The sequence below is a fragment of the Triturus cristatus genome, chromosome 9 (assembly GCF_964204655.1).
Source record: "Triturus cristatus chromosome 9, aTriCri1.1, whole genome shotgun sequence".
Classification (NCBI taxonomy): Eukaryota; Metazoa; Chordata; class Amphibia; order Caudata; family Salamandridae; genus Triturus; species Triturus cristatus.
Genome location: NC_140592.1, coordinates 1,152,726,193 through 1,152,750,826, shown reverse-complemented (window position 1 = coordinate 1,152,750,826; position 24,634 = coordinate 1,152,726,193). Strand labels below are relative to the sequence as shown.

The following is a 24,634-nucleotide window of genomic DNA, read 5'->3' as shown; positions in this document are numbered from 1 at the left end:
TAGCGATTCATATCCACATCTTTTTGTAACAAAATTAGTCGAGAATTCCCTACCCCAGGTTAAGAACAGAGTATTGAAAGTCGAGAGCACTTGGCAAGCTAATTCCCCGTCACAAATGTTACAAATGTTACAGTACCACCAGAATAGAATTAGAGAAGAACAAGAACACGAACAAAGACGTATGAAAGATACGAAAATGAAAATGCTCGTTGCTCAGTCAGTTCCAGCTGACGGTCATAAAAAGGGTGCGACACAGTCCAGTAATTCAGCGGCTCCAGTTAAAGGGACATGCAACTATTGTAAACAGCCAGGTCATTATATAAACGATTGTGCAGTTCTGAAACACAATATCTCTACGGGTAAAACCAAGGAGAGACCGCGTCCACCTAGACAGGATCAGATCCAACCACAAGTACCTCAGAATGTACAGCCTATGCAAGCTTCACAACAGACCGTAGCAGTACAGCAGCCACAGCCTATTGCCACAACACAAAACACGACACAACAGATGTACCAGTATGCACAAAATGACTATCCCGATTATCAGCGATACACATGAAACAGCCTAGAGAGGGAGGTTGGCTTGCCTCTTATTGAGGTTCCCGTAGATCAAGAGGGTCCTTATGTACATAGTCAAGTATTAGGGAAAGACAGAAAGTTTTTAATTGATACAGGGGCAAGCAGAACAACTATAAGTCACGACGAGGTTCCAGGGGCACCCCTCTCAGGCTCACAGAATGTTTCCCTTGGATTTTCAGGAAAGCCTATTGTTAACGAAGTACCGCAACCTCTTCCTCTTGCAGTTGGTCCATTGATACGGACTACAGATTTATTACTTACAAAATCATGTCCAGAAAACTTGTTAGGTATAAAGACACTGAAAGCTCTAGGAGCTGTAATATGTTGTTCCCCGGAAGGGGTACGACTATTTTTGCGTGACTTTAAAGGTCACTACGTATTGAAAGATATAGATCGCCGGTTACAGAATGTCCCTGCACATTTATGGGCACAAGGCCCCACTGATGTAGGTTGTATGCACATTACACCATATCGAGTCACACTCAAAGCAGGAGTGGTATTACCACGAATTCGACAATACAAGTTACCTCCAGATGCTGTAGTGGCTTTGCTGCAAATCATTGACGAGCTCATTGCACAAGGAGTGGTTGTGGAAACCGACTCCAATGTATGTAATTCTCCTATCATTCCAATTCTTAAACGTACTGATCCAAAAGCACCCCCAGTTTATCGATTAATTATTGATCTGCGCGAATTGAATAAATGCATTGTACCACAGTATCCCGTGGTTCCAGATATCTCTTCATTGTTGACAGCTATTGATTCAGAAGCAACGTTCTTTACTGTAATTGACCTCAAGAACGCCTTCTTTAGCGTCCCAATCGATCCGGAAAGCCAATATTTGTTCGGATTCTGTTTAAATGGACGAAGCTTCAAATTTGCACGCGCACCTCAAGGATTCACAGAAAGCCCCAGCATCTATAGCCAAGCACTGAAAAGACAACTTGACGGTATCCACATGCCTGTTAACACTGCCCTGCTTCAGTATGTCGATGATCTGCTGATCACCGCACGAAGCGAGCCCGAATGTGAAAAAGCATCACTGACGGTTTTACATTTTCTGGCCGACAAGGGGCACAAGGTGTCCCCTTCGAAGCTGCAATTCTGTGTTCAGCAAGTTGTGTACCTTGGGCACTTGCTGTCCAAAGGGGGGAGACAGCTCACACCTGACCGCATCCAGTTAATTATAAACATGTCACAACCCAAGACACAAAAGGAGGTGCGGGCCTTCATAGGCCTCACTTCGTACTGTAGACAATGGATTCCCCAATATGCATTTCTAGTAAAGCCACTCATTCAGTTGACAACCCAGGAGGCAGCGACATCGACTGTCCTCCCTTGGGCTCAGGAACATACACAAGCTTTTGAAGACATAAAGAAAGCCCTATGTCAAGCACCTGTTTTAGCGACACCATGTTACAGTAAGCCTTTTACACTATTTGTCACAGAACGCGAAGGTACTGCCTTGTCAGTACTCACTCAGGAACAAGCAGGTTCACACAAACCGTGTGCTTACTTTTCTAGCACATTAGATCCAGTAGCCCAGGCTCTGCCTACGTGCTTGAAATCAGTCGCAGCGACAGCTTTAGCGATCAGACAAAGCGATTCCATAGTATTAGGACATCAATTGACAGTGCAAGTTCCACATTCCGTGGAAGTTCTTTTAAACCGAACACAGACCCAGCACTTGACTATAGCACGACTGACAGGTTATGAATTGACATTGTTTCAGCCACACATAGAAATCAGACGCTGTAGTACATTAAATCCTGCCACACTTTTGCCATTAAGTGGAACAGACCCATTGGCACATGATTGTATTGAAGTCATTACTATTACGACGAAACCCAGACAAGACTTGACAGACATACCATTACCAGATCCAGACCTGACACTTTATGTGGATGGTTCATGTATGAGAACAAGTACAGGAGAGTTAGTGGCCGCCTACGCAGTCACGACAGACACCGAAGTTATTGAAACGAATTGTATTGACACCTTGTCAGCTCAAGCAGCAGAGCTCATCGCTCTGACACAAGCCTGTATTCAAGCCAAGAATAAGAGAGTTAACATATACACAGATTCACGTTATGCATTCGGAGTTGTACACGACTTCGGAGTCCTCTGGCGAGAGAGAGGTTATTTAACGTCTCATGGTGCCAACATTCAACACGGTCCCCTCATTCAAGCTCTGTTAGATGCAATACATCTGCCTACTGCGATATCTATCATGAAGTGCAAAGCCCATACAAAAGTCACCGATATCATTTCCCAGGGTAACGACCTGGCAGACCGAACAGCTAAGCAAACAGCACAGAATCGGACTCATGCAACTGACTTGACAAAGACAATAGTTCCGACATCGACACACTGCATGACAGTTAGGGATCCCGCCCTTGATGTAATTGACATACAGACACATGCCACACCAGAGGAAATCAAGAAATGGACTGAACTAGGAGGGATCCAAACCGATCAGGGATGGATGACGAAGGGAAAATCTACATGGTTTCTCCCCGACTCCATGGTTCAAGTTATCATTAACACAATACATAGTCCAGCGCATCTAGGGGAGAAAGCTATGCTAGACAGTATTCAAAACATCTGGTTCAATAAACACTTACGAGCAGCAGCCAAACAGAAAGTGCGTACTTGCATGATTTGTTGTCAGTTCAACCCAGGTAAAAGCATTCCTGTAGAGCAAGGTGGATTTCAACCTCCCGATCACCCTTTTGAAGTCCTCCAGATGGATTATATCCAGATGGAGCGTTGTCGAGGATTCAAATATGTCCTCGTAGTTGTATGCGCACTTTCCCGATGGACAGAAGCATATCCAGTCCCCGATTACACTGCTCCGACCACTGCCAAGCAGCTGGTTCGCGAATTCTTCCCACGGTATGGTTTGCCCCGTATCGTGTACTCAGATAACGGTCAGCCGTTCTCATCCGAGCTAGTGAAACACATTACACTCCTGTTAGGCTATCAGTGGAAATTCCACTGTGTCCGGCATCCCGAGGCAGCAGGTCTCGTGGAGCGTCATAATCAGACTCTGAAAATTCGACTTTCTAAAATCTGCAGAGAGAAAGGCGTCGACTGGATAGTAGCTTTACCAGTTGCGCTCTTTTACATGAGAATGATAGCACATTCTCGAACAGGGCTATCCCCGTACGAGGTGGTCTTCGGTAGGCCACCAAATATGTGGGGGACGCCTATACCTCGTAAAATCACTGATGTTGATTGTAATATGCTGACAGATTACCTTGCTTCCTTGATGTCTGCACTACAATCTTGCCGTTCACAGGTAGCTGCAGCCTTTCCCGACAACACCGAGGTGAAGCCCCATGAAGTGGTTCCCGGTGATTACGTGTTTATAAGAAATTTCGACAGGAGGAGCCCGCTGGAGCCTCGCTGGCAAACGCCGAAATTAGTACTTCTGACCACGAGGACAGCAGTGAAGATTGAGGGTCGCAAGGGTTGGCTGCACTCGAGCCACATCAAGAAATTTCACGGACTGCCTTCTGATTTGAACTCTCAGCCCTGCCCTCCTCCACAGACTGACTCGAAACTCCCCCTGGTCGAGAAAACTGCTTCCCAGGAATACAAACTGAAACTAAGGTCTAGCAAGTCAGACAATTTAATTGTTTAAGTCCTCTTCTAGGTGAATCGGTTAAATTAGTTTCTGACATGTATCCTCTAGACCGAAATAGAGAGAGAGATAGACAGCAACAGCTCAAGAAACGTGCATATTGTAAATCACTTCGTAGTCACTGTATAGTGACATTATTGATTATGTTTTTTCTAAATCTTCTGATTATTGCTGCAAGTATACTGTTGCACATATACTACCCTATTTTCAAGCGTGCACATTCTGCTTTCAATGTTACTGCCGAACACTCTTTTAGCGAATTACCTCCGCATGAGTTGCCCTACAGACTTGCGCTGCGCAACAACACATTCATTAGTATGTTACATCACTCCCATCAGGCCAACAACGCTACAAATTGTTGGATATGTGGCCGACTCCCTCCCTACCAGAAATACAAGGGAGTTCTGCCCCTCTTTCCGTATCCGTTCACACACAATGGTTCCTGTGGTGCATGGTTTAGTTTGATTAATTCTTTGAATTCAAATACCGTAGTTTACCAGGGCAACTGGGTATGGGGAAACCTGAACTTAGTTTTGCTTAAAGCCTGCTACCCTAACAAAGAGGGACTTCCCAGAAGGACAGGAACTGATCTAGAAAATGAAGTATATGGATTAGGTAACTTTACACTTAACCTCATGATTCTGAATGTTGAATCCGAAGCTGCACCAGTCTTGCCTGCTATGTCAGTATTACCAGTCAAAGGTGAATTATGTGCAAGAAAGAATGGTTCAGTACACCTGGGTCATAGTAAATGTACTACTGTGATCGAATTCAGTGATCAAGGCAAGTCTACATTTAGAGCTTCCCGTCATTCCTACTTCATTTGTGGTCATACCGCATATATACGTTTACCTCTAGATTGGGATGGTACCTGTTACATTGCATTCCTTCTGCCACCTGTTTTCCTAGCCCCTCCTGATTATCATAGAAATACCCATCTAATACACAATAGACCCCAGAGAGATCTCCCGATTGTCGACTACACTGAAACGGCATGGGAACAATACACAGACTTCAATAAAGGTCTTTTTCCCTACATAGGTGTTGTCTCTAATAGTAAACTGATACGTAAATTAACTAGAACCCTTGAAGCAGTAGTGAATGAAACTACTTCTGCCCTAGGCAACTTAACGGAGGAGCAGTCTGCGATGCGGATTGTTGTTCTCCAAAATCGTCTTGTCCTTGACGTCATCCTGGCCGATAGGGGCGGAGCCTGTAGAGTCATCGGATCGAGTTGCTGTGTTTTCATTCCAGAAAACGCGCCATCAGTATATAAAGCCATAACTCGTCTTCATAAGATTGCAAGTCAGATACACCAGAATCCAGGAACCTGGACTTGGTCTGGTTGGTTCTGGAGTGTGTTGTCAGCCTGGGGATGGAAGGTCCTATCCTTCCTAGGTATTGCCCTTCTCATAGTATTCAGTTGCTGCCTGTGTCTACAATGTGGGCCAGCGATTTGCGGCCTGTGTGCCACATCATGTATTCCACATTCAAGTTCTCATTCAAAATCCTGTAAGAAGAAAGAAGAGCAAATGATGTTACATGAACAGATTGACGGATTCATGAGGATCGATATATCATGAAGGGTCCGTAGGGGACAAGGAGGGAATGAGGAAATATGAATTTTTATGATCAATTGTGTCCCCTATCTTAGACCCCAACGGCTCCATGTACGTGCTACAAGTACATGTATGTTCCCTCCACTTTCAGCTATGAAGACGTAAATACATTTGTGTCCAACGTTAACATGTCCTCTTTCAGATCCACCCTGAATGGGTCGAATATTCCGTTCCTAAGTATGCCTTGCCACCGTCTTTATATGGTGCACCTTTCACGTTTTTTCAGCTATGGCAAGTTAGGCCCTGAATTCTGCCATCGAGCCTTTTCCTGCCTTCTGCCTCTGAATGCCCCAGCCTGGACCTGCATCTGTATCCATGACCTTTGTCTTACTCCCTGCGCGGCTAACGGTGCCCGGCTCGGCCTGTTGCCTGCCAAGACTGTACTTAGCCTTCAAGTTATCTGCTCCGTTCCTCGAAAAATACATTCCTGTCTAGTAGTTTAGGTAAACATTCTTTCAGCTGCAGAGCAAAGGGCCCGGCCTTACTGTCTCCGTGCAAGTAATTCATAGCTCCTGTTACCATGGTAGGCCCATGCTCCCTCGCATCTCATGTAGACACGTAGACGCTTATACACGCACTAGCAGTCAGTATAGGATAGCCTCTGCCCGAGAGACCTTTCCTTCCAGATAATACAGTTCCTTAAACACAAGATATTAGATACGATTTGGGATTAGGTTGTTCTGACATCCCAGACTTCTGTCTCCTCATGTAGGGCTAAATGTCAAGTCCCCTTCACCCTCCAGTTACACGTCAATCACACGTCATGCTGCAGCACGCGCATCTCTGCCATGTATTTCTGCTGACATTGCAGGATTCTCTTATGGATCCACCCACCTGTGACATCCTCATAATGACGTTTCTAGTACACGCCCTTATGCACGCCTATTACAACGCCTTTTTCATTACGTATGTGTATTCTTATCTCTCCTCTCAACTGTTACGCCTTCTGCATCTGCCTTTACTGTAATGCATTTACTATATATATGATAACCTGTCAATAAAGTATGCTCGATCCCTTCCCGAACCTTCGTGGTGACGGAACCCGATTGCCTGGTTCGAACCAATTCCTTTGTAAGGAATAAACCCCTTTTAAAACCTCACATATCACGGATTCTGCCTCTTATTTATTCTGAGTTAACCTTATTGAACTTTACCGCATAAATTAAGTACAGGTAATTTAAAATTTACCACATTTTATGACAAAAATCGACTAAAGCTTCTTCATTGCATCATTGGAGAGCATGGGTCTGAACAGTCTCAATGACCGTGCTTGAGAGGGAAGGAAGATTGCGTATTTGGCAAAGCCTTGAAGTTAGACCAGTGTGATCCATTTATGGATGGTGAGGTGAATGGCCTCTATGTGTCATTTTTTATTTTTTTTATAACAATTTTTATTAATAACAAAACAGCTGCAATGATGACATTACATAGGCATCCCAGCAGAGAATACAATTTCTAGCATCACTTTGCGACCCACAAACCAACAGGAGCACATAAGATAACATTCTGTGAATGGGAACATGGACACTCTGAGGGTTACAACTATATCTTCGGGTTGGGCAGCACTAATTATCATTGTTCTTAGTTGGCCTGAGTTTATACCATCATGTCTGCACCTGCACCCTCAAACACCGCGAGTCTCTCCCTTCTAAGCTCCACCGTGGGTGAGATGCAGATTTCACCCCTGTATTTATTCCAGCATCCCCATTTTTGATCCCATTTCCGTGGGCATCCTCTTCCTTTATACACAGTTTTCTCCGCCACCATAGCATGGTTCATGTCTTTTGCCCAGTCCCGTAACTGTGGTACAGTATCCACCCCCCACTTCTGGGCAATGTTTTGTTTAGCTATACTCCACCCCATGGTGGCCCACGCTTGCTCAGCTTGTGTGAGGTCTGTTGCCTCCCAGATAGTGAGGATGCATAATTTGGGAGAGGGTTGTATGGGTTTGTCACAGGTCCTTGTTAGTTGTCGGGTGACGTCTATCCAATATTGTTGTATGAGGGGTGTTAGACCTGTCAGCCCTTTGGGTGGTCCCTCCTCATCATTATTTATTTTGTCCCACTTTTGCCTGAAACCCTGTTAGTATTTTTCCTTTTTGGGAACCACCAGACTTTTTAGTGTTGATGCAGGGTCAGGGAGCCATTTTCCCTACCCCTGGAACTTCTGTCTGAGGGCCTGAAACACAAAATGGTGGCCACCCATTGTCACCTGAGACATAGCTGGAACCTACTAGTACCTTCCAGAACATTCTAGAACCCTGTGACAGTGTGAGGCAGGTTTAGAATGTTGGGAAGCCAGCTCAGAGTTGGCAGTTGGAGTAGGCAGTTGGCACCTGACTGGTGAAGGGAGAGCAGCACAACACTGAAGGAGGAAGGAGTGAGGCAGCAGGGGTGGAAACTTGTGCCTGGAGTGGGGTCCAGAAACCCACCCTTGATACTAGTCCCTACTGACTGAGCCCAGCCTGGAGCCCTGTGTGGGATAAAGTCAAGAAGAACCAACTCAAGGACCTGAACAGCCGGAACAGGCCTTGGAAGTAAAGAACAGCAAGTTCCTGACCTGTCTATTGGTATCTTCCTGGAGTCCGACGCCGAGAAGCCTCGAGACCTGGGGCCGGAGGTGAAGAAGCGGCGCTGACTGGAAAGCAGACGTCGTACCCGGAGCCGCCAGAGGTCGAGAGAGGGCGCCGACGGAGGTCGTGGAGACACCAGAGGTCGAGGAGGAAGTCACCTGAGGTCGAGTGTGCGGCGTCGACGGGGGAGTGAAGTCCGCCCTCCGGAGTCGCCGGAGACCGAGGTGAATCGTGCCGGAGGTCGGGAGTGGAGATCGCACTCCGGAGTCGCCGGAACCTGAGGAAAGGAGCACCGGAGGTCGGGAGTGGAGATCGCACTCCGGAGTCGCCGGAACCTGAGGAAAGGAGCACCGGAGGTCGGGAGTGGAGATCGCACTCCGGAGTCGCCGGAACCTGAGGAAAGGAGCACCGGAGGTCGGGAGTGGAGATCGCACTCCGGAGTCGCCGGAACCTGAAGGGAAGAGCACCGGAGGTCGGGAGTGGAGGTCGCACTCCGGAGACACCCGGAAGTAGGGAGATCGTGTCCCTGTGACGCCGGAGACCGACGTCGAATCGAGGCTGCCCAGCGACATCGAGCCGAGGCCGCCCGCCGACATCGATCCGGAACCACCTCACGGCGTCAACAGGAACTGACATCGAGCCGAGGCCGTCCGCCGACATCGATCCGGAACCGCCTCACGGCGTCGACAAGAACTGACATCGAGCCGAGGCCGGCTAGCGACATCGAACCGGAACCGCCTCACGGCGTCGACACGACTCCGGCGGAGTCGGAAGTTCATAAAGAGGGCAGTAAGTGGAATAGAGGGCGCCTAAGGCCCTGTGGAGCCCTGAGAGACCATCCTAGGGGCTAGAGAGGTGTTAGGACCAGCCTGGGAGTGCCAGGGGTGGACTGAGACTGATACAGTGACCTGTGTGAGGGGTTGTGTAGTTTGGGAGAGCCAGATTCCTAGATTACCCTTGATCTACCTCAGTTTTAGCCTCAGCCTTATCCAAGCTAGGTGAGACACCCTCAGGCCATCCACATAACCACAAGCTGTGATTGGGCCAAATCAACCCATAGTACCTCACAAATGTGACCTGATTTGAAAGTGTACTGATGGCTTATATTTATTGAGAGTATTGTATTCTTTGTATTTATCCTATTTATTGTCTCACAGTATTTATTTGCCTATGTATTTTATGCACATCTATTTATTCATTGATTATTTATGATCTGAGCTTATTTATTTGACCTACCCTTTTTACAGAAGAAGCTTTGTGTACTGTAAGTGTGTTATTATTTATTTAACCTGCAACTAAGAGAAAACAAGATAAACACAGATATATTTTCATAAATTTTTACGGTGTAGAGTTGTTTTTGGAACGGATGAATGCATGGTTATTGTGAGGGTGTGACGTACGCTTAACACGGTGCCTGACCCCCGACCGCTCGAGCCAAGCTACCCCTTGTGTTGGGGAGAACCGGGTGACTGCTAACCCGGTTGCCCGGGGTTTTCTAACATGGGGGCATTCCCATCGGGTGTGTATGAATGTACCAGTTTGGTTACAGTGTCGAAGGCAGAGTGTGTCTGGTCTCCTACCTCATCTAAACAACAGTTTAGCATAAAAATATACCTGATGGAGAATCTTAAGCTGGACTGGCCGGAGTCGCATCGGGACAGCCACCTCCCAGGGAGAAGCCAGAGCCTCTATCCAGTCCTCGTCAGCCATTTCCCCCAAATCTACCACCCAGCTTGCACGAAGCTTCTGCATTGGTTCGGTCCTGTTATTGATCAATTTTTTGTACGTGAGGGAAATGGCCCTGCGGCCCATTGGGTCAAGAGGAGAGGAATCTGGGAGGGGGGTGTATTTAGGGAGCGCAGAGTCAATGGCATGGCAGATAGTGGAAGTATTCAGAGGGTGCTAGTTGGTATTTCAGTTGGAGATCCGCAAACAACGCTTTCTTGCCCTTAATCCACATATCACCCACAGTGGATATTACGATCACATCCCACTTATCAAACCCTGCACAAGCACTCAGTTGTCCCAATATGTCAGGTTGCCACAAGGGGGTAGCCTTCGTTAGATGCCCATGCCAACCCATCCGTCACTGGACTCCATGCCACACTTCTACTGTCCGGCCCGTGGGGCCCGTCAGACGTAAATTCCTGTGGTTTGTGTATAGCGCTCTGTTGTAGCCTCCCTTCCCCATTAGCCAAAGGTCGGTGCGGAAGCTGGGGTTGGCATACAACCCAAACACCCATTTATTGATGGCGATTAGTTGCGACGCTTGGTAGTATAGGCGCATATCCGGAAGTCCGATACCTCCATCGTACCATCCCATATAGAGTTTATTTATGGCTATCCGCGGTGGCCTATTATCCCAAAGTAAATCTCTAATTGCTGCCTCGATCTGCAAGAAGTAGGAGTTAGGAACCGGAATGGGAGTATTTTGCAGGGCATAAAGGAAGCGTGGCAGGGCGAGCATCTTGAATAAAGACGCACGTCCCAGAAGAGTGAGGGGGAGTGTCTTCCAATGGGTGACATCCGACTTAAACCTTTGCAACGGCCCCAACAGATTCTGTTCATAAAATAATGTCGCGTCTGCTGTTACAAAGATATCAAGGTACCGGAAACCCCGGGACGCCACTGGAATGTTGTATCCTCGGGGACTTTGCGGAGGGTCACCCCAGAGAGAGTGCATCTGGGATTTGGTCCAGTTTATCTGGTAACCAGAGTGCGCCCCAAATATATGGAAAATATGGAGGACGCGGCGGAGTGAGCGTGCTGGTGAGGCGAGATAGAGCAGAATATCGTCCGCATATAAAGATATGCAGTCTTCATGTTCGTCCGTCCACTTCAAGCCTCTGATTTCTGGGTCCCCCTAATCCAAACTGCCTAAGGTTCAAGGACCAAGGCAAATAGGAGCGGCGATAGTGGGCATCCTTGCCTCGTACCCCGACAAAGGGGAAAAGAAGTGGAGCGATGATTATTTACTGAGACGTTCGCCATGGGGAGTGTATATAAAAGTCTGATCCACCCAAGCAATTTGTGTCCAAACCCCATGCTGGTCAGAACCGCAAACAGTTATTCCCATGCCACGGTGTCGAATGCCATTTTTGCGTCAAGCGTGAGCAAGATCCCTTCTTCCTCAAGCGTCTCCACACAGCCCAGCGCGCCATAAACTCGATGCAAGTTTTGCGCCGTCGTCCTACCCGGCATGAACCCTGACTGGTCCGGATGGACCAAGTCAGCGAGATAAGGAAACAGACGATTCGCCAGCAGTTTGGCCAGAATTTTGTCCTCCACGGTTATCAGCGATATGGTCTGGTATGACGTGCACTCATCCACCAGCTTACCGGGTTTGTGAATAACCACAATGGTGGCCGCGCGGATATCATCCGGGAGGAGGTCAATCTCATAACTTTCATTATATAGATTTAGCAAGTGGGGGGCGAGCTTCATAGCCATAGGTTTGAGCAGTTCGATCGGAAGCCCCTTAGGGCCCATTGCCTTACCCGCACAAATGTCTTCAATGGCTTTCTGAATTTCCTCAACTGAGATATCTGCATCTAAAGCCTCTCTACCCTGTTGGGAGATACATGTTACATCGATCGTAGCAAGGAGGTCTGCCGCCAACGGTGCTTGTAAGTATTGTGGAATCCCGTACACTTGCTCGTAGTGATTCGCGAAAGTCTCAGCAATGCCCTGGGGGTCAGTGATCACAACGTCATCAGGCCCCTTAATTGCACAAACCCATCTCGCCGACTGCTCCTTACGCTCGAGCCAAGCCAATAGTTTTCCATTTCTCTCACCCTGTTCGTATAGTCTGTAACGGGTGGCAACGGCGCGCCTATTGGCGTCCTCTAGAAGTAGTTGCCTATAATCATGTCTCGTAATCGTAAGACTGTGTTGAGTGTCCGGGTCAGGGTCCTGCGAGGTGGCGCACTCAAGTTCCCGGATCTCTGTTTCCAATTCGCTCACCCTCCGGTTATGCTCGGCCCTGTAACCCACCATCAGAGATAATGCCCTCCCTTTAATCACTGCACCGTTGCCCCCCATAGTTTAATTGCTGACTTCACAGACCCTATGTTCTCATCAAAATAATAGCCAGTATCTTTCCGTAAGTGTTCCCTGATCTTTAATGCCTGAATCATGATGGGACCGGGTCGTGTGGCACATTGAGCCCCGAAGACCACCAGGACCGGGGAATGATCCGATATTCCCCGTGCGAGACACGCGGAATCAGTAAAATCCTGTATGTGTTGTGCATGGGTGAACAGGTAATCAATTCGTAATTTATTGCCATGTACACCGGATTGAAACGTGAAGAGTGCGTCATGGGGATGTGACCATCTCCAGATATCTACCATTCCCAGGGCATTAGTAAAATCACGTAGTTGTGAGCCGTGTGTCGAGTCACGCCTGGGCGGGGATCGGTCCAGCTGGTCATCCCTCGTCAAGTTAAAGTCACCTCCCATAACCAGGGTACCCACAGGTAAGTTCAATAGCAGCGCCCCTACCTCCGTTAATGTAAGGCGTTGTAGTCCCGGTGGGGTGTACACTGAGACAACATTAAGGACTCTGCCCTCCCAAATTACCATACAAGCAGCATATCTACCCTGTGGATCAGTCCAAGTATTTTGTATCACATAAGGGCAACCTTTGCGAAGGAGGACCCCCACGCACCTGGACCCCGTGGTGAAGCCTGAGTGTGCTACCATACGATATCCCTTCCTACTGAGAGCCATACAGGCATTACCAATTAGATGGGTTTCCTGAAACAACACTATATCAAGCCCCTTGCGGTGGATATATTGCATCACAATGCCTCGCTTAATTTTGTCTCCTAACCCGTTAACATTCCATGTAATTAGTTTAAGTCCCAGACCTCTCGCCATTTGTTTCTAATAGCGATCCAATGGAATACATGGAGTGTCCATGCCATATGAAACCCCAAACTGCGCCGTACCGTGCGGCTCCTAGTGTGTAAGAGCACAACACAATGCATCGGAGTTGAAAATCAGTGAAGATACACAAATACAAAATGCCATTTTGTCCTGCTGCAAAGAAACAAATACCAATACCCTCCCAACAAAACATACCCAAACTGACCCAAATTTTCAGTAACTTACCCCCCTCCCTGCCTCCCTGCATAGCGGGACTAGAACCGCCCGCCACCTCCAACATGCAGAGTGCCTGTCGCCCACCCATGACCAACTCGAGGGAACGAAAGCTACCCCACTCCCAGTACATCCATATACAGTAAGTGGGTTCCCAGTCCCTCGGCCCGACCCCACTCCCAACTTAATGTTCAACACCCGGCCCAATCCGGGTCTCGACCATCATCCTTCGGTGTCCCAGGTCTGGGATCCCTGCCATAGTGGCCCCCTTATAGAATATTACCACCATGTAGCAACTAAACATGAGGAAAAAGTAGACCAATTAAAATTTGACGAAGGCAATTGAGTGCAGGGTCAGTCTCTTAAACAGCGACTTGTTATGGTACACAGCCAACCAGGGTAGTCTCCCCCCCTTCCGACCAGAACCTTAGTCAGTGTTTCCACAGTTAAGTGATTGGAATTCCGAGCCCACGTCCAGAAGCGCTCTCGATAGCCTTCGGGGACCAGGATTAATACTACACAGTCTTACCAGCGTCCAAGGTTAGCGCCCCCGGTGTGTCCCTGGGAGTCAGAATCCGAATATGGAGTAGAGCGTCTCTGCTGGCACCAATCCTCTGCCTCATCAGCTGCCGAGAATCCTTTCTTCCCCTTCTTTTCGACCGTGTGCCATCCCTCCAGCCAGTCCCAGGCCTCTTCCGGGCGAGTAAAAAAAACATGACTTCCCATTGGCTTCCACTCTCAACTTAGCAGGGAACATCATTGCGTATTTAATTTCTTGGGCTCGGAGAGCCCGTTTCACCTCCAAGAAGCTGCGTCTCTGTTTCTGCACTCTCACTGTGAAGTCAGGAAAGAACATGACTTTGCTGTTCTCGAAGGTTAGCGGCGGGGCCGCTCATGCGGTTTGCAGAATGATGGCACGGTCTCGGAAGTTAAACACTTGAGCAAGGAGCGGCCGAGGGGGCGCACCCGGCTTGGGTTGGCCACCCGGCACACGGTGGGCTCTTTCAATCGAAAAACATTTAGAGAGTCCTCGGGGCTGTAGATGCTTAAGGACCAGATCCTCGATGAAAAGGTCCGCTGCTTGCCCCTCAGCACATTCCGGAACTCCTAGAATGCGGACGTTGTTTCGCCGCATTCTACCTTCATAATCGTCCAACTGTAGGGCCATCGCCTCGTGGGATGAGCGCAGTTCAGCAACTTGTCACTTGAGAAGGGTAGTGTCGTTACTCAGTTCCTTAGCAGTACTTTCAACTGCGCCCACCCGCTCCGCAATTTTCCTCATATCCTCCCAGATCAGTCCCACATCTGTGGTCACGGTGTCAATCCTTACCTCGAGGGACGTTCTGATCGCCGTAATGGCCTCGAGGAGATCCTTGTTCGTGGGTTCCGCAACGCCATCCGGGGCCGCAGCCTCTCCCCAGTCGCCGCTCTGTAATTTTTGCCAAGCAAATTTCTCCAGCTTAGTCTGGGCAGTTGTCCTGCTATTGCGTCCGGTCGCCATGATCTCAATCCCAGTGGCACCACCCGATGTCGGGCGCAGCCGCTACTCCCCGCTGCCTGCGGTGAAATCTTCCACCAGATTGTAAACCCGAGGTCAGCAAGGGCGCCTGTAAATATAGGCCCCTATGATAAGGATTATCAGTTTGCAGTGTGTTATTCAAGTCCAGTAAATCTATTGGTCAGGGACGTACTCTTCAAACTCAATTATGTGATCTGCTGTACACCAGAGGGTGCCACTCTTCAGACACAATATGAAGAAGTACACTTTAAACTGACCAAACAGGGAGTTACCATTGGGTTGTTTCTCATGATAACCATTAATTTTTTTTCTCTTGATCTGAAAGTTTCTGTTAAACCCGAAGCCTGGAACATCTCTGGTAAGAATATTGACCTCATAAAGGGTGTAAAACCAGTGCAAACTGAATGCAGAATATCCCAAATGCCAGCCAATCCATGATAGAGCAGAGGATTTTGAAAGAGATCCCGGGGAGTCCATGCAATTACCTCAACAGGGACCTGCAGCATAACAGCAAATATAAGATAGTTCAGGTCATGAGAAAAATCATGCTTATTGTTGTACTACATTACACGTGGGACTGAATCCTGCTGTTCTGTTTCAGGTATCCCACAAATACGAGTGGTCACAGTGATTAATTTGTGCCAAGCAAGCCTGGCTGAAGACGGCTGAAATGCCAGAAACCGGTCCTAGGAAGCTTGTTTCCGGTCCAGGGAAGACATAGCTTGGCAGTTCGGGCTGGACTGTTCCCATGAGGCACAGGGTCAGACTGATTTGCATATGGCCATGTCTGAACTGGGGTGGCAGAGTGGGCTAAAGAACAGTGATGGATTAAACCCAGATCAGTTGACTGGGGGTGAGTGTTTGCAATGTTCAACACTCCGTCCATCATTTCCTTTGGTTTTTGCTTTGTTCGCCATAAGTTGGCAGGGTATGCTCAGACGTGAGTCCCTTGCTCACTTTGCCACTGGATTCAAGCAAGCCTGGCTGAAGACGGCTGAAATGCCAGAAACCGGTCCTAGGAAGCTTGTTTCCGGTCCAGGGAAGACATAGCTTGGCAGTTCGGGCTGGACTGTTCCCATGAGGCACAGGGTCAGACTGATTTGCATATGGCCATGTCTGAACTGGGGTGGCAGAGTGGGCTAAAGAACAGTGATGGATTAAACCCAGATCAGTTGACTGGGGGTGAGTGTTTGCAATGTTCAACACTCCGTCCATCATTTCCTTTGGTTTTTGCTTTGTTCGCCATAAGTTGGCAGGGTATGCTCAGACGTGAGTCCCTTGCTCACTTTGCCACTGGATTCAAGCAAGCCTGGCTGAAGACGGCTGAAATGCCAGAAACCGGTCCTAGGAAGCTTGTTTCCGGTCCAGGGAAGACAAAGCTTGGCTGTTCGGGCTGGACTGTTCCCATGAGGCACAGGGTCAGACTGATTTGCATATGGCCATGTCTGAACTGGGGTGGCAGAGTAGGCTAAAGAACAGTGATGGATTAAACCCAGATCAGTTGACTGGGGGTGAGTGTTTGCAATGTTCAACACTCCGTCCATCATTTCCTTTGGTTTTTGATTAATTTGTGCCAAGCATACTTTTCCATGCAACTGCATAAAGAAAGGCAGTTTCCCTTCCTATTCCAATGGTAAAATAGAATTCTGGCAAGCGGCAGAATTCCACAAGGTCACAGAGCTCCTAGACCTTCAGCCATATCTTGAAAAAGAACCTGGAGACCCTAAAGTAACAATCCAATCCAGCCTAGTCCAGTACATCGATTACCTATTAGTGGTGTTGATGTCACATAAAGCCTGCAAAAATAGAAACTATTGCACTCTTGAATAATTTGACTGACAACAGTCATGAATTGTCCCCAAGTACATTGCAATACTGTCAGAAGGAAGTGCTGTCTCAAGGACATCATATTGAGAAAGGAGCAAGGAAACTGTCACAGGAAAGAATATCTGCTATTTTGAAAATGAACCCTCCAACTAAGCAGAGAAAAGTCAGGATGTTTCTGTGAATCGTGGGCTACTGTCACCAGTGGATACCAAACATTTTCTAGTGGCAAAGCCTCTACAAAGACTTACACAAAATGATGTGTCTGATCCATTACTTCGAGACAATGAATACATTAACACCTTCATCAGTGGTGGCTGGTGACATTTGAAAGTGGTGAGGAGTAAAACAATTGTTGTACTGCACTGCAGCGAGCGAGCGAGCCCGAACCACCTACGGAGGGTTCGGGGGGTTCACCCCCCGAGAAAATTTTGAAAAAAGAGTGGGCAAATGGTGCATTTTCATGCAAATTTGAAAAAGAGACAGAGAAAAGAGGTTAAATGAAGACAGTCAGAGGAATGAGGTTAAATTACCACAGCCAGGGGATGGAGGTTAAATAACCAGAGGATAATGGTTAAATAACCAGAGCCAAAGGACGGAGGGTAAATATCAAGAACCGGAGAACAGATGATAAATAACCAGAACTGGAGGACAAAGCTTTTCTAGCAAACTAAGAAAGTGACTATTTCTTGATGTGTAGATGCATGAGGTGTGTTTTCGGCAAAGCACGCACATGGACATTTCTTCCCAGGCATGAGATAGGCTGATTTGTGACTGTGGAGCCGGAAGTGGTGAGAGTCAGAGGTGGGGAGAACAGGGAGGAGGTGGGCCATTTGCCATGTCCCAGTGTTCAATGCCATGGTTTAACTACCTGTGCAGTTACCTACTGCGGCATCTCTCGGTTTTGTGAATGGTGCCCCCTCGACATGTCTACTTCAGAACAACTGCCTTGGTGGGTAATGGCCACCCTGAGACGAGGCCCTGCCGCATCAACAGGAGCAGTGTTACACGTGCACAGTGAGCAGCCCAAAACACTTCACAGCTAAATAGAGACTCCTACCCAAGTTCTACAAACACCAGTTGTGCACCGTGGAAGGACTCAAACCACACAGAAAAAAGTTAGAAAATAGGAAAATGGTGAACTGCCATCTTCATAAAGCTGCAGGCAAGTGACAAGCTGGCAACCAACAGTGAGAGGCAATGAAGACAGGAATCAGAAGGCAGCAGAAGGGGCTACTGGCGTCTCTGGAATGATGTCCTCTTTTTTCTTTAGCATATTATTTGACAGTAAACAGTACATAAAATGTGCGCTTCATTGAACCCCAATTCACGCTTCCTTGTGGGCAGGCCGTACAGTTTGACAAGAAGAGGTTATCCAGCTCACTATGTTTAACCAGTTGTTAAGTTTATGTATGCTCCAACATCATGCAGCTTCCCCTTTACTCGGATAAACAATCGCAATTCAATCATCCCATGTTTTTAAAGTTCAATAATCTTTTCAAATTCCAATCAGTAGTGGATCTTTTGCTTAATTCAGGTTTTGTATTATTCGCTAATTAACAAGCATCATATATTTAGCACCGGGACACCTCCTTCAGGAGATAGCTGTTTTGCACTTTATAAATGGCCGTATTATTATTATGATTATTATTCCATAATCACACAATCTTGATTTTAAGCTTCAAAACCTCATTTCACATCACGGTCAAGGGCAATAAGACAATTTAAAATGTGGCAGTCACTGGTAAGGTAAACTACAAAAGATTATGGAATTTTAAATTTCTTAGGAGTGCGCGCCAGATTTCAATACACATAGATGGCAACCTGTACATTTTGGTCTCAAATGTCAAAAGAAATACCGTATATGGAAGCACAAAATGTACTAATGACACAGGGCCTATTGAAGAAGTAATTTGGAAACCAAAAACATTTGCATATATTTTCAAATAGGCTCTATGCACTGAGGTTGAGAAACGATTGGGAACTTGCTTCAATCTGACTTACCTGTGACAAAAATAAAATAGTTGTTTCTCTTCCTGAGAAAAAGATGGGAAATAATAGCAGTACCCTCTTCAGGACATTTCGGACAAACGACTGGCAAAGTCCCACCTATGACCGAGTAATATGTAGAGTACCCTGAATCTCAATCAGATTGTGCTATATTATTTCCAAATGGACCCTTCCTCTGATGGGTGCACTCCCCGAGAGTGTACTTGCCTTTGCTCTACTTACTATCAAAATAAGATTCAAGACTTTTACGCGTTGGTGAGTAAGATGATGGGTTCACTCATCAGGTGCTGAGTGCGCAATGGCTGACTGGTCATATATTATTTTTGAGTAACGCAACTCTTTATTCTCTGTTCTCACACACAAAAAACTACTTCCTTCTGATTGCTGGACTGTACTATCTCTCCCCTAAATCTGCTCTGTTGATGGCTAGCTGTCAGTCAATGATACAAAGTTGTCCTGCCCTGCAGACCCACATCCAACAACAGCAAGTAGTTACATTTGGGAGTTCAACGTGCATTCTCTGATTATTAACCCTTTACACCATATAGATTTCTAATCAACAACATCACACAGGTAAAATGTACAGATGATTTGACAGAAGCCACAACTCTCTGGGACACATTACTGACTTCTCCAACGAGGACTCACCACCTCAACCATGCAGCTGTGTGCAACAGGCAAAAATGCTCTCTAACAAAAAACTATCATTAAAGGTTTTTGTTTCCCAAGTGAAATATCACCCTGCTTGCTATTGTGATTCTAAAAAAGTCAGAGCGATTTAGCTGGGTGGGAAGGAGGCGATGCTTCTATTGAAAGTGCCAGCTAACAAGTATGTGTGAATACCTTTCACTGAGTCCAACCCCTCAAATCCCCGTAAGGCAGTGAGTGCCCTCTGATTACTGAGGACCATAAGTCAGGGCCATGCTGTCACCTACAACACAGGTGCCTCTCCTCCACCCTGCCCAGCCACGGACTCGCCTTTATTTGATTTCCTGCTTTCAATCCTCCTGCCGCCTGCCCTGCCAGAAGTGTGCGTTGTCTTTTTTTGCGGTTTTATGTTGCATGAACTCGACCCCAAGGTGTTGGAGCGCTTTACATGAGCGCAAGTTACATTACACAAGTACACATTCATTTTTTATTTCACCCACGGGGAGATTTGGGGGCATATCAGCAAGGCGAGGCGATAGAATTATCGCCGCTTTTTCTTCCGTTTTCGGCCGAAAAACTGCGATAATTTTATCGCCTAATTAGCAAGCTCACGCTAACGCATGAAAACTTGCGTTAGCGTAGGAATTCCTAACGCCCAGCTTTGCATCTCTAATGAGATGCAGAGTGGGCGTTCCTGACCTGACATGACAGGAGAAATGTCGCTAAGCGACATTTCTCCTATCATCAAGCCCCACGCTACGAAGCATAGCGGCAGGAAAAGTAGCGATAACCCCTGTTATCGCTACTTTCCTTACGCCTGCTTCAGGACTGACTTAGCCATGATATCCTATGGAAGGTGGATATCATGGCTAAGATTGTGAGTCCCTATCATCAAGCTAACGCCGCATTGCGTGAAATTATTGCTGGGTTTCCAGCGATAATCTCACGTTAGGCAGTTAGCGTGAGGATTTTTATCGCTTTTGAGATAAGCGTTGCTAATGACACGCTATCTCAGCGATAAAAATCTACGCTAGCTGGCGATAATTATCCTAGCGCTAAGTGCGCTTAGCGATAATTATCGCCGGTTGTTGCTGATATGCCCCTAAGTGAGCTGGCCAGAATCACAGGATGTTGAGCGACCAGCACCAAGACTTGAACACGGTTACTCAGTCTTCTGCATTTGGTACCGAGTAACTCTTGGAGTGTACGGATGAAAAGACAACTAACAGGGCTCCACCGTCAAGCAGACAGCCACAGTCTGACAGGGCCCGGCTCTCAACCTCTCTGAGCGCTCACCTACCTTCCACCTACAAAGAGGAGTCTTGCTGCTTTGCTCTTCCCCTCCCGCCCCCCCCCCCCCCGGCCTGCCTTGGGCTAAACATTACAAACAACTCCCCTCGCAGTAAGAACTCAGTTACCCTCAGATCGGTCCTCCTGCACAAAACTAGCGCCTACACCCTTACACCCTCTCTGAAACAGGAACAGCGAAATCTCTTTTCTGCATAAGTTGGAGGAGAAATAGAATACCAGGGGGTTGTTAACTGACCAATATGGTTAGTGTGTGCTTTTGCAAAAAAGTGTTTCATTTATTGAAGCCCCAGTCCTCTTACAAATAAGTATTTTAAAAAAAGGTATGCATGATGAATACCCCGATAACAAAAGCACTGAAAAGTTGACAGTACACATGTACCTGCAGTGTGACCACCTTCTCTCCATGCCACCAGGTCCACGAGCCTACTCCTGGCTGCCAGACAGTGACTCTGAAAGTCAAACACGCCTCACATCAGAACTCAAATGGCCTCCCTCAAAGTGCAGAGTGGGAAGCCGAAACTTCAAGCCTGCGCAGTGTTCTTCTAGAGTCTTGATAATAAACTGTGCAGACTCAATTCCTCATCTTCCCTCCTGCCTGCAGCCTCTACCCCACCCTTCCCCAACTTGTCACAGGGTGGGACCCACGAGCCACCCCCCTGTGACGAGTTGAGAAAGGGTGGGGAGGCCATGCTCTCCACTCCTTGATTAACTTTAAGCCCCAGAATTACCGGGCTTTAGTCTAAAACGCCCGGGGCTAATTTCACTCTAACATCATCAGGGGGTGGAGACTGAGCCTCGAGGCTATGTCTTTGCCGAGCTAAAGAGCTCCCAGGCCTCAGGGCTGTGAGACCGTCAACCTTGCAAATACTGGAGTCCTGAGCCAGCCTGGGGCAGCAGGTGTAATGCATCACTCCACATCAACGTCACTACAGACAACAGTTTCATTACACCGTGAGTGGCAGCATGTGGCAGCTGTTACAGTTAGCGCTCTAGCGTTTCCGCTAGAGCGCTGAGCCTCGGCCCCGGCATAAAGAACGATGTGTAAGAAGTATGCATGCTGCACATAGTTAAAATAGCAAATACATTTAGACTTGGCTTTTATTTTAGTAATGGGATGAAAGTAAAGCGGGCGGAGCCCCGACGCCCTTGACAAGAATCCGCCACTGGCCTTCATCCAGCTGCAAGGAAGTCTCTGCTGCGCCCAGCTCTAGGAATGCCAGATTACAGTTAAGATTTAATGTTGTTTTGCACTGAGTGGGTGGGGGTGCTCTCTCAGTCCTCACACGTATCCATGGCGATTCAAGGAATCCTTTTCAGCCACTCTTGACTGAGTAGCCGTAGGGATGCTGGATTTCTAAAGGTGGTGGCAGGGGTTGGTGTGAGCATTCAGCAAAGGGAAGGTGTTGTAATGGGATTCCCTCTCACTGCGATGGCTCCCAACTTGGCGGAGGTCCGATTGACTCATACTATGATGCAATATGTCACTAAAACTTGTCTTACCAGGTATGAACAGCCATACTGGTGGTGGCCAATATTACACCGAAACAGAGCTTATGCCTTGACCCTGCCACATGTTTCCATTGCCTGAAGCTGAAGCAGATAGGGAGGAGGTTAACCATGACTGTCTTGATGTAACTGAGTTGTGTCTTCAAAATTCAAAAAAGTATATTTCTTTGACAAGCGTTTTACATTAGTGCATCAGATTAAATCACTGTATTGAAAGTGGTTTGCCTAAAGTTATCATTTTTAAAGATGAACTAAGAAATCTTCATCCTCCCACTCTGACGACAATACCATTAGTGAACTGAGAGGCATGTTAGTTGTCATTTGCTCCTTTTATGCGGGCTATATTCGTATTTTATACAGAGCAACATTATAGTCCATTACGCCAAACAAACGAGTGATGTTTGTACAGCACACATCCTCACGTTTTTCAAAGTTTTGTAATATTCAGCACTGAAAGAATGGGAGGCACAAACAAATAAATAATTGCCTAGGATCACAGAATTTGATCATGTGGTCAAGCCAGGATTGATCCCAGGTTATCTGGTTTCACATTGTGTAAATCAGCCACTAGATTGCTATCCTTTTCACACTCCTGTTTCACATCGAAGCCTAATTGTTTGTCTTTCATTCTTGGTGAATGAGGTTAGAGTATTGGGTAGCAGCACAAGCCACTAGAAAGCACAGCAAGATTTTGGGATCGAGAACTCAAGAGGACCTCGAGCTGAACAAGAGTCTAGCATCTGACTCAAGCCTTCAGTGGCTCACCCACAATTTTACTTTATTCTGGGCATTCTGTGCCTTAAATGAGTTTAGATGCTGCTGCCACGGTGAAGCTTGTTTTGTATGTGAGGATATTTTAGCTTGCACTGCTGATTACTTTGTATCCGTGCTGCATGTGCGGAGAACTTACAATGCTGCCACATGATTAAGCCTGGGCAAAGCACTACGCTACGCTCGCGTAGTTTGCGAAGTTTGCGCAACTTCGCACTACGCGAATTGCACATAGCACAGTGCAAACACGCATAGCGTAGCGTAGTGCAGCGGTCATTTTTTGCTTGCTCACGGTCCTCAACGTCAAGTTGGTGACTGCGAGCAAGCAAAATGACATCCCAGCGAGACTTTTTCCTCGTTCGCGATCAGCAACATCAAGTTGCTGATCGCGAGCGTGGAAAATAAACCTCCCGGAGAGCTTCTCAACGCGGAGAGGTCAGGTTTCTCATTGCGAGGGGTCGCGTATGCTCACGACTGCTCGCGATGAGGAACTACCAGTCCGCATTGAGAAAGCTGCCGCTCGAGTAGAAATCTACTCGAGCGGCAGAAAACGACCGCTTGCACTGTGCAAGAAGCAGTTTGCACTGATTGCACAGTCCGGACAAGCATCCGGCACTGTGTAATCAGTGCAAACAGCATCTTGCACAGTGCACTACGCAGTTTGCGAAGCTACGCGTAGCTCACGTAGTGCGAAGTGCACTTCGCGTAGCTACGCGTAGCGCTACTTCGCAAACTACGCTCAGGGCTACAAATGATCCACATTGTGTGTGTGTTTACCCACAGACTTGGACTGCTGGGGCAGATGCTGTCAGCGTTCTGTGCATGCGAGAGAAGCTTGCATTGTTTCTGACTAGATAGATATGTATTCTATGGCTGTGTGGGAAATGTGTACCCCTGCCTGGTGCTGTAACTGCTTTGTGTAAGAAAATGTTCGAATGTGTGTGAGCCAAGTTCTCACTCATTCACTCACCTCTTTGCTGCTCCTTGCACCTGTACCAAATATGAAATTCTTCTTGTTTATTGTGTCTAAGGGAGGTGTTAAAGGGTGCTGCACAGTGCAATACTTGTCCCATGTCTTCGTAGGAAGCTTGCAGTGTCCCTGCAATACCACACTTGTTCTGTGTTTTTAAAAGAAGCTTGCATTGGCTAGCCTTGTGGTACCACACTTGTTCCATGTCTTTGAAGCAAGCTTGCACATCCCCCGAGTACCACACTTCTGCCATGTTTTTAAATGAAGCTTGCACTGATCCTGCAGGGCCACACTTGTTCCATGTTTTTGAATGAAGCTTGCACTGGCCCTGCAGTACCACATATTTTCCATGTCTTTGAAGGAAGCTTGCACTGACTAGCCCTGCAGTAGCATACTTGTTCAATGTCTTTGAAGGAAGGTTGCACTGGCTGGCACTGCAAAGGCTTCGAAAATAAAATTAACTCTCAGGACATTCAAGACTATTTTAAATCTAGGATCCCACCCACAAACCGAAGAGCTCCCTGGGCTACCAAGGTTGAGACCATCCAGATAGACTA

The 24,634-nt window shown here is 47.3% G+C and overlaps 1 protein-coding gene across 1 annotated transcript in view; it reads right to left on the bottom strand.

Annotated features, from left to right (window-relative positions):
• The window catches only part of LOC146799536 (carbohydrate sulfotransferase 9-like), a 128,270-nt gene extending 103,940 nt beyond the window's left edge, over positions 1-24,330 (bottom strand). The window contains exons 1-2 of the mRNA XM_085627890.1: positions 24,172-24,330; positions 21,210-21,263 (exon numbers count right to left, since the gene is read on the bottom strand). Coding sequence (XP_085484016.1) covers positions 21,210-21,263; positions 24,172-24,330 — 213 coding nt within the window. The remainder of the gene's footprint in view (positions 1-21,209; positions 21,264-24,171) is intronic.
• Between the last annotated feature and the right edge of the window lie 304 nt (positions 24,331-24,634).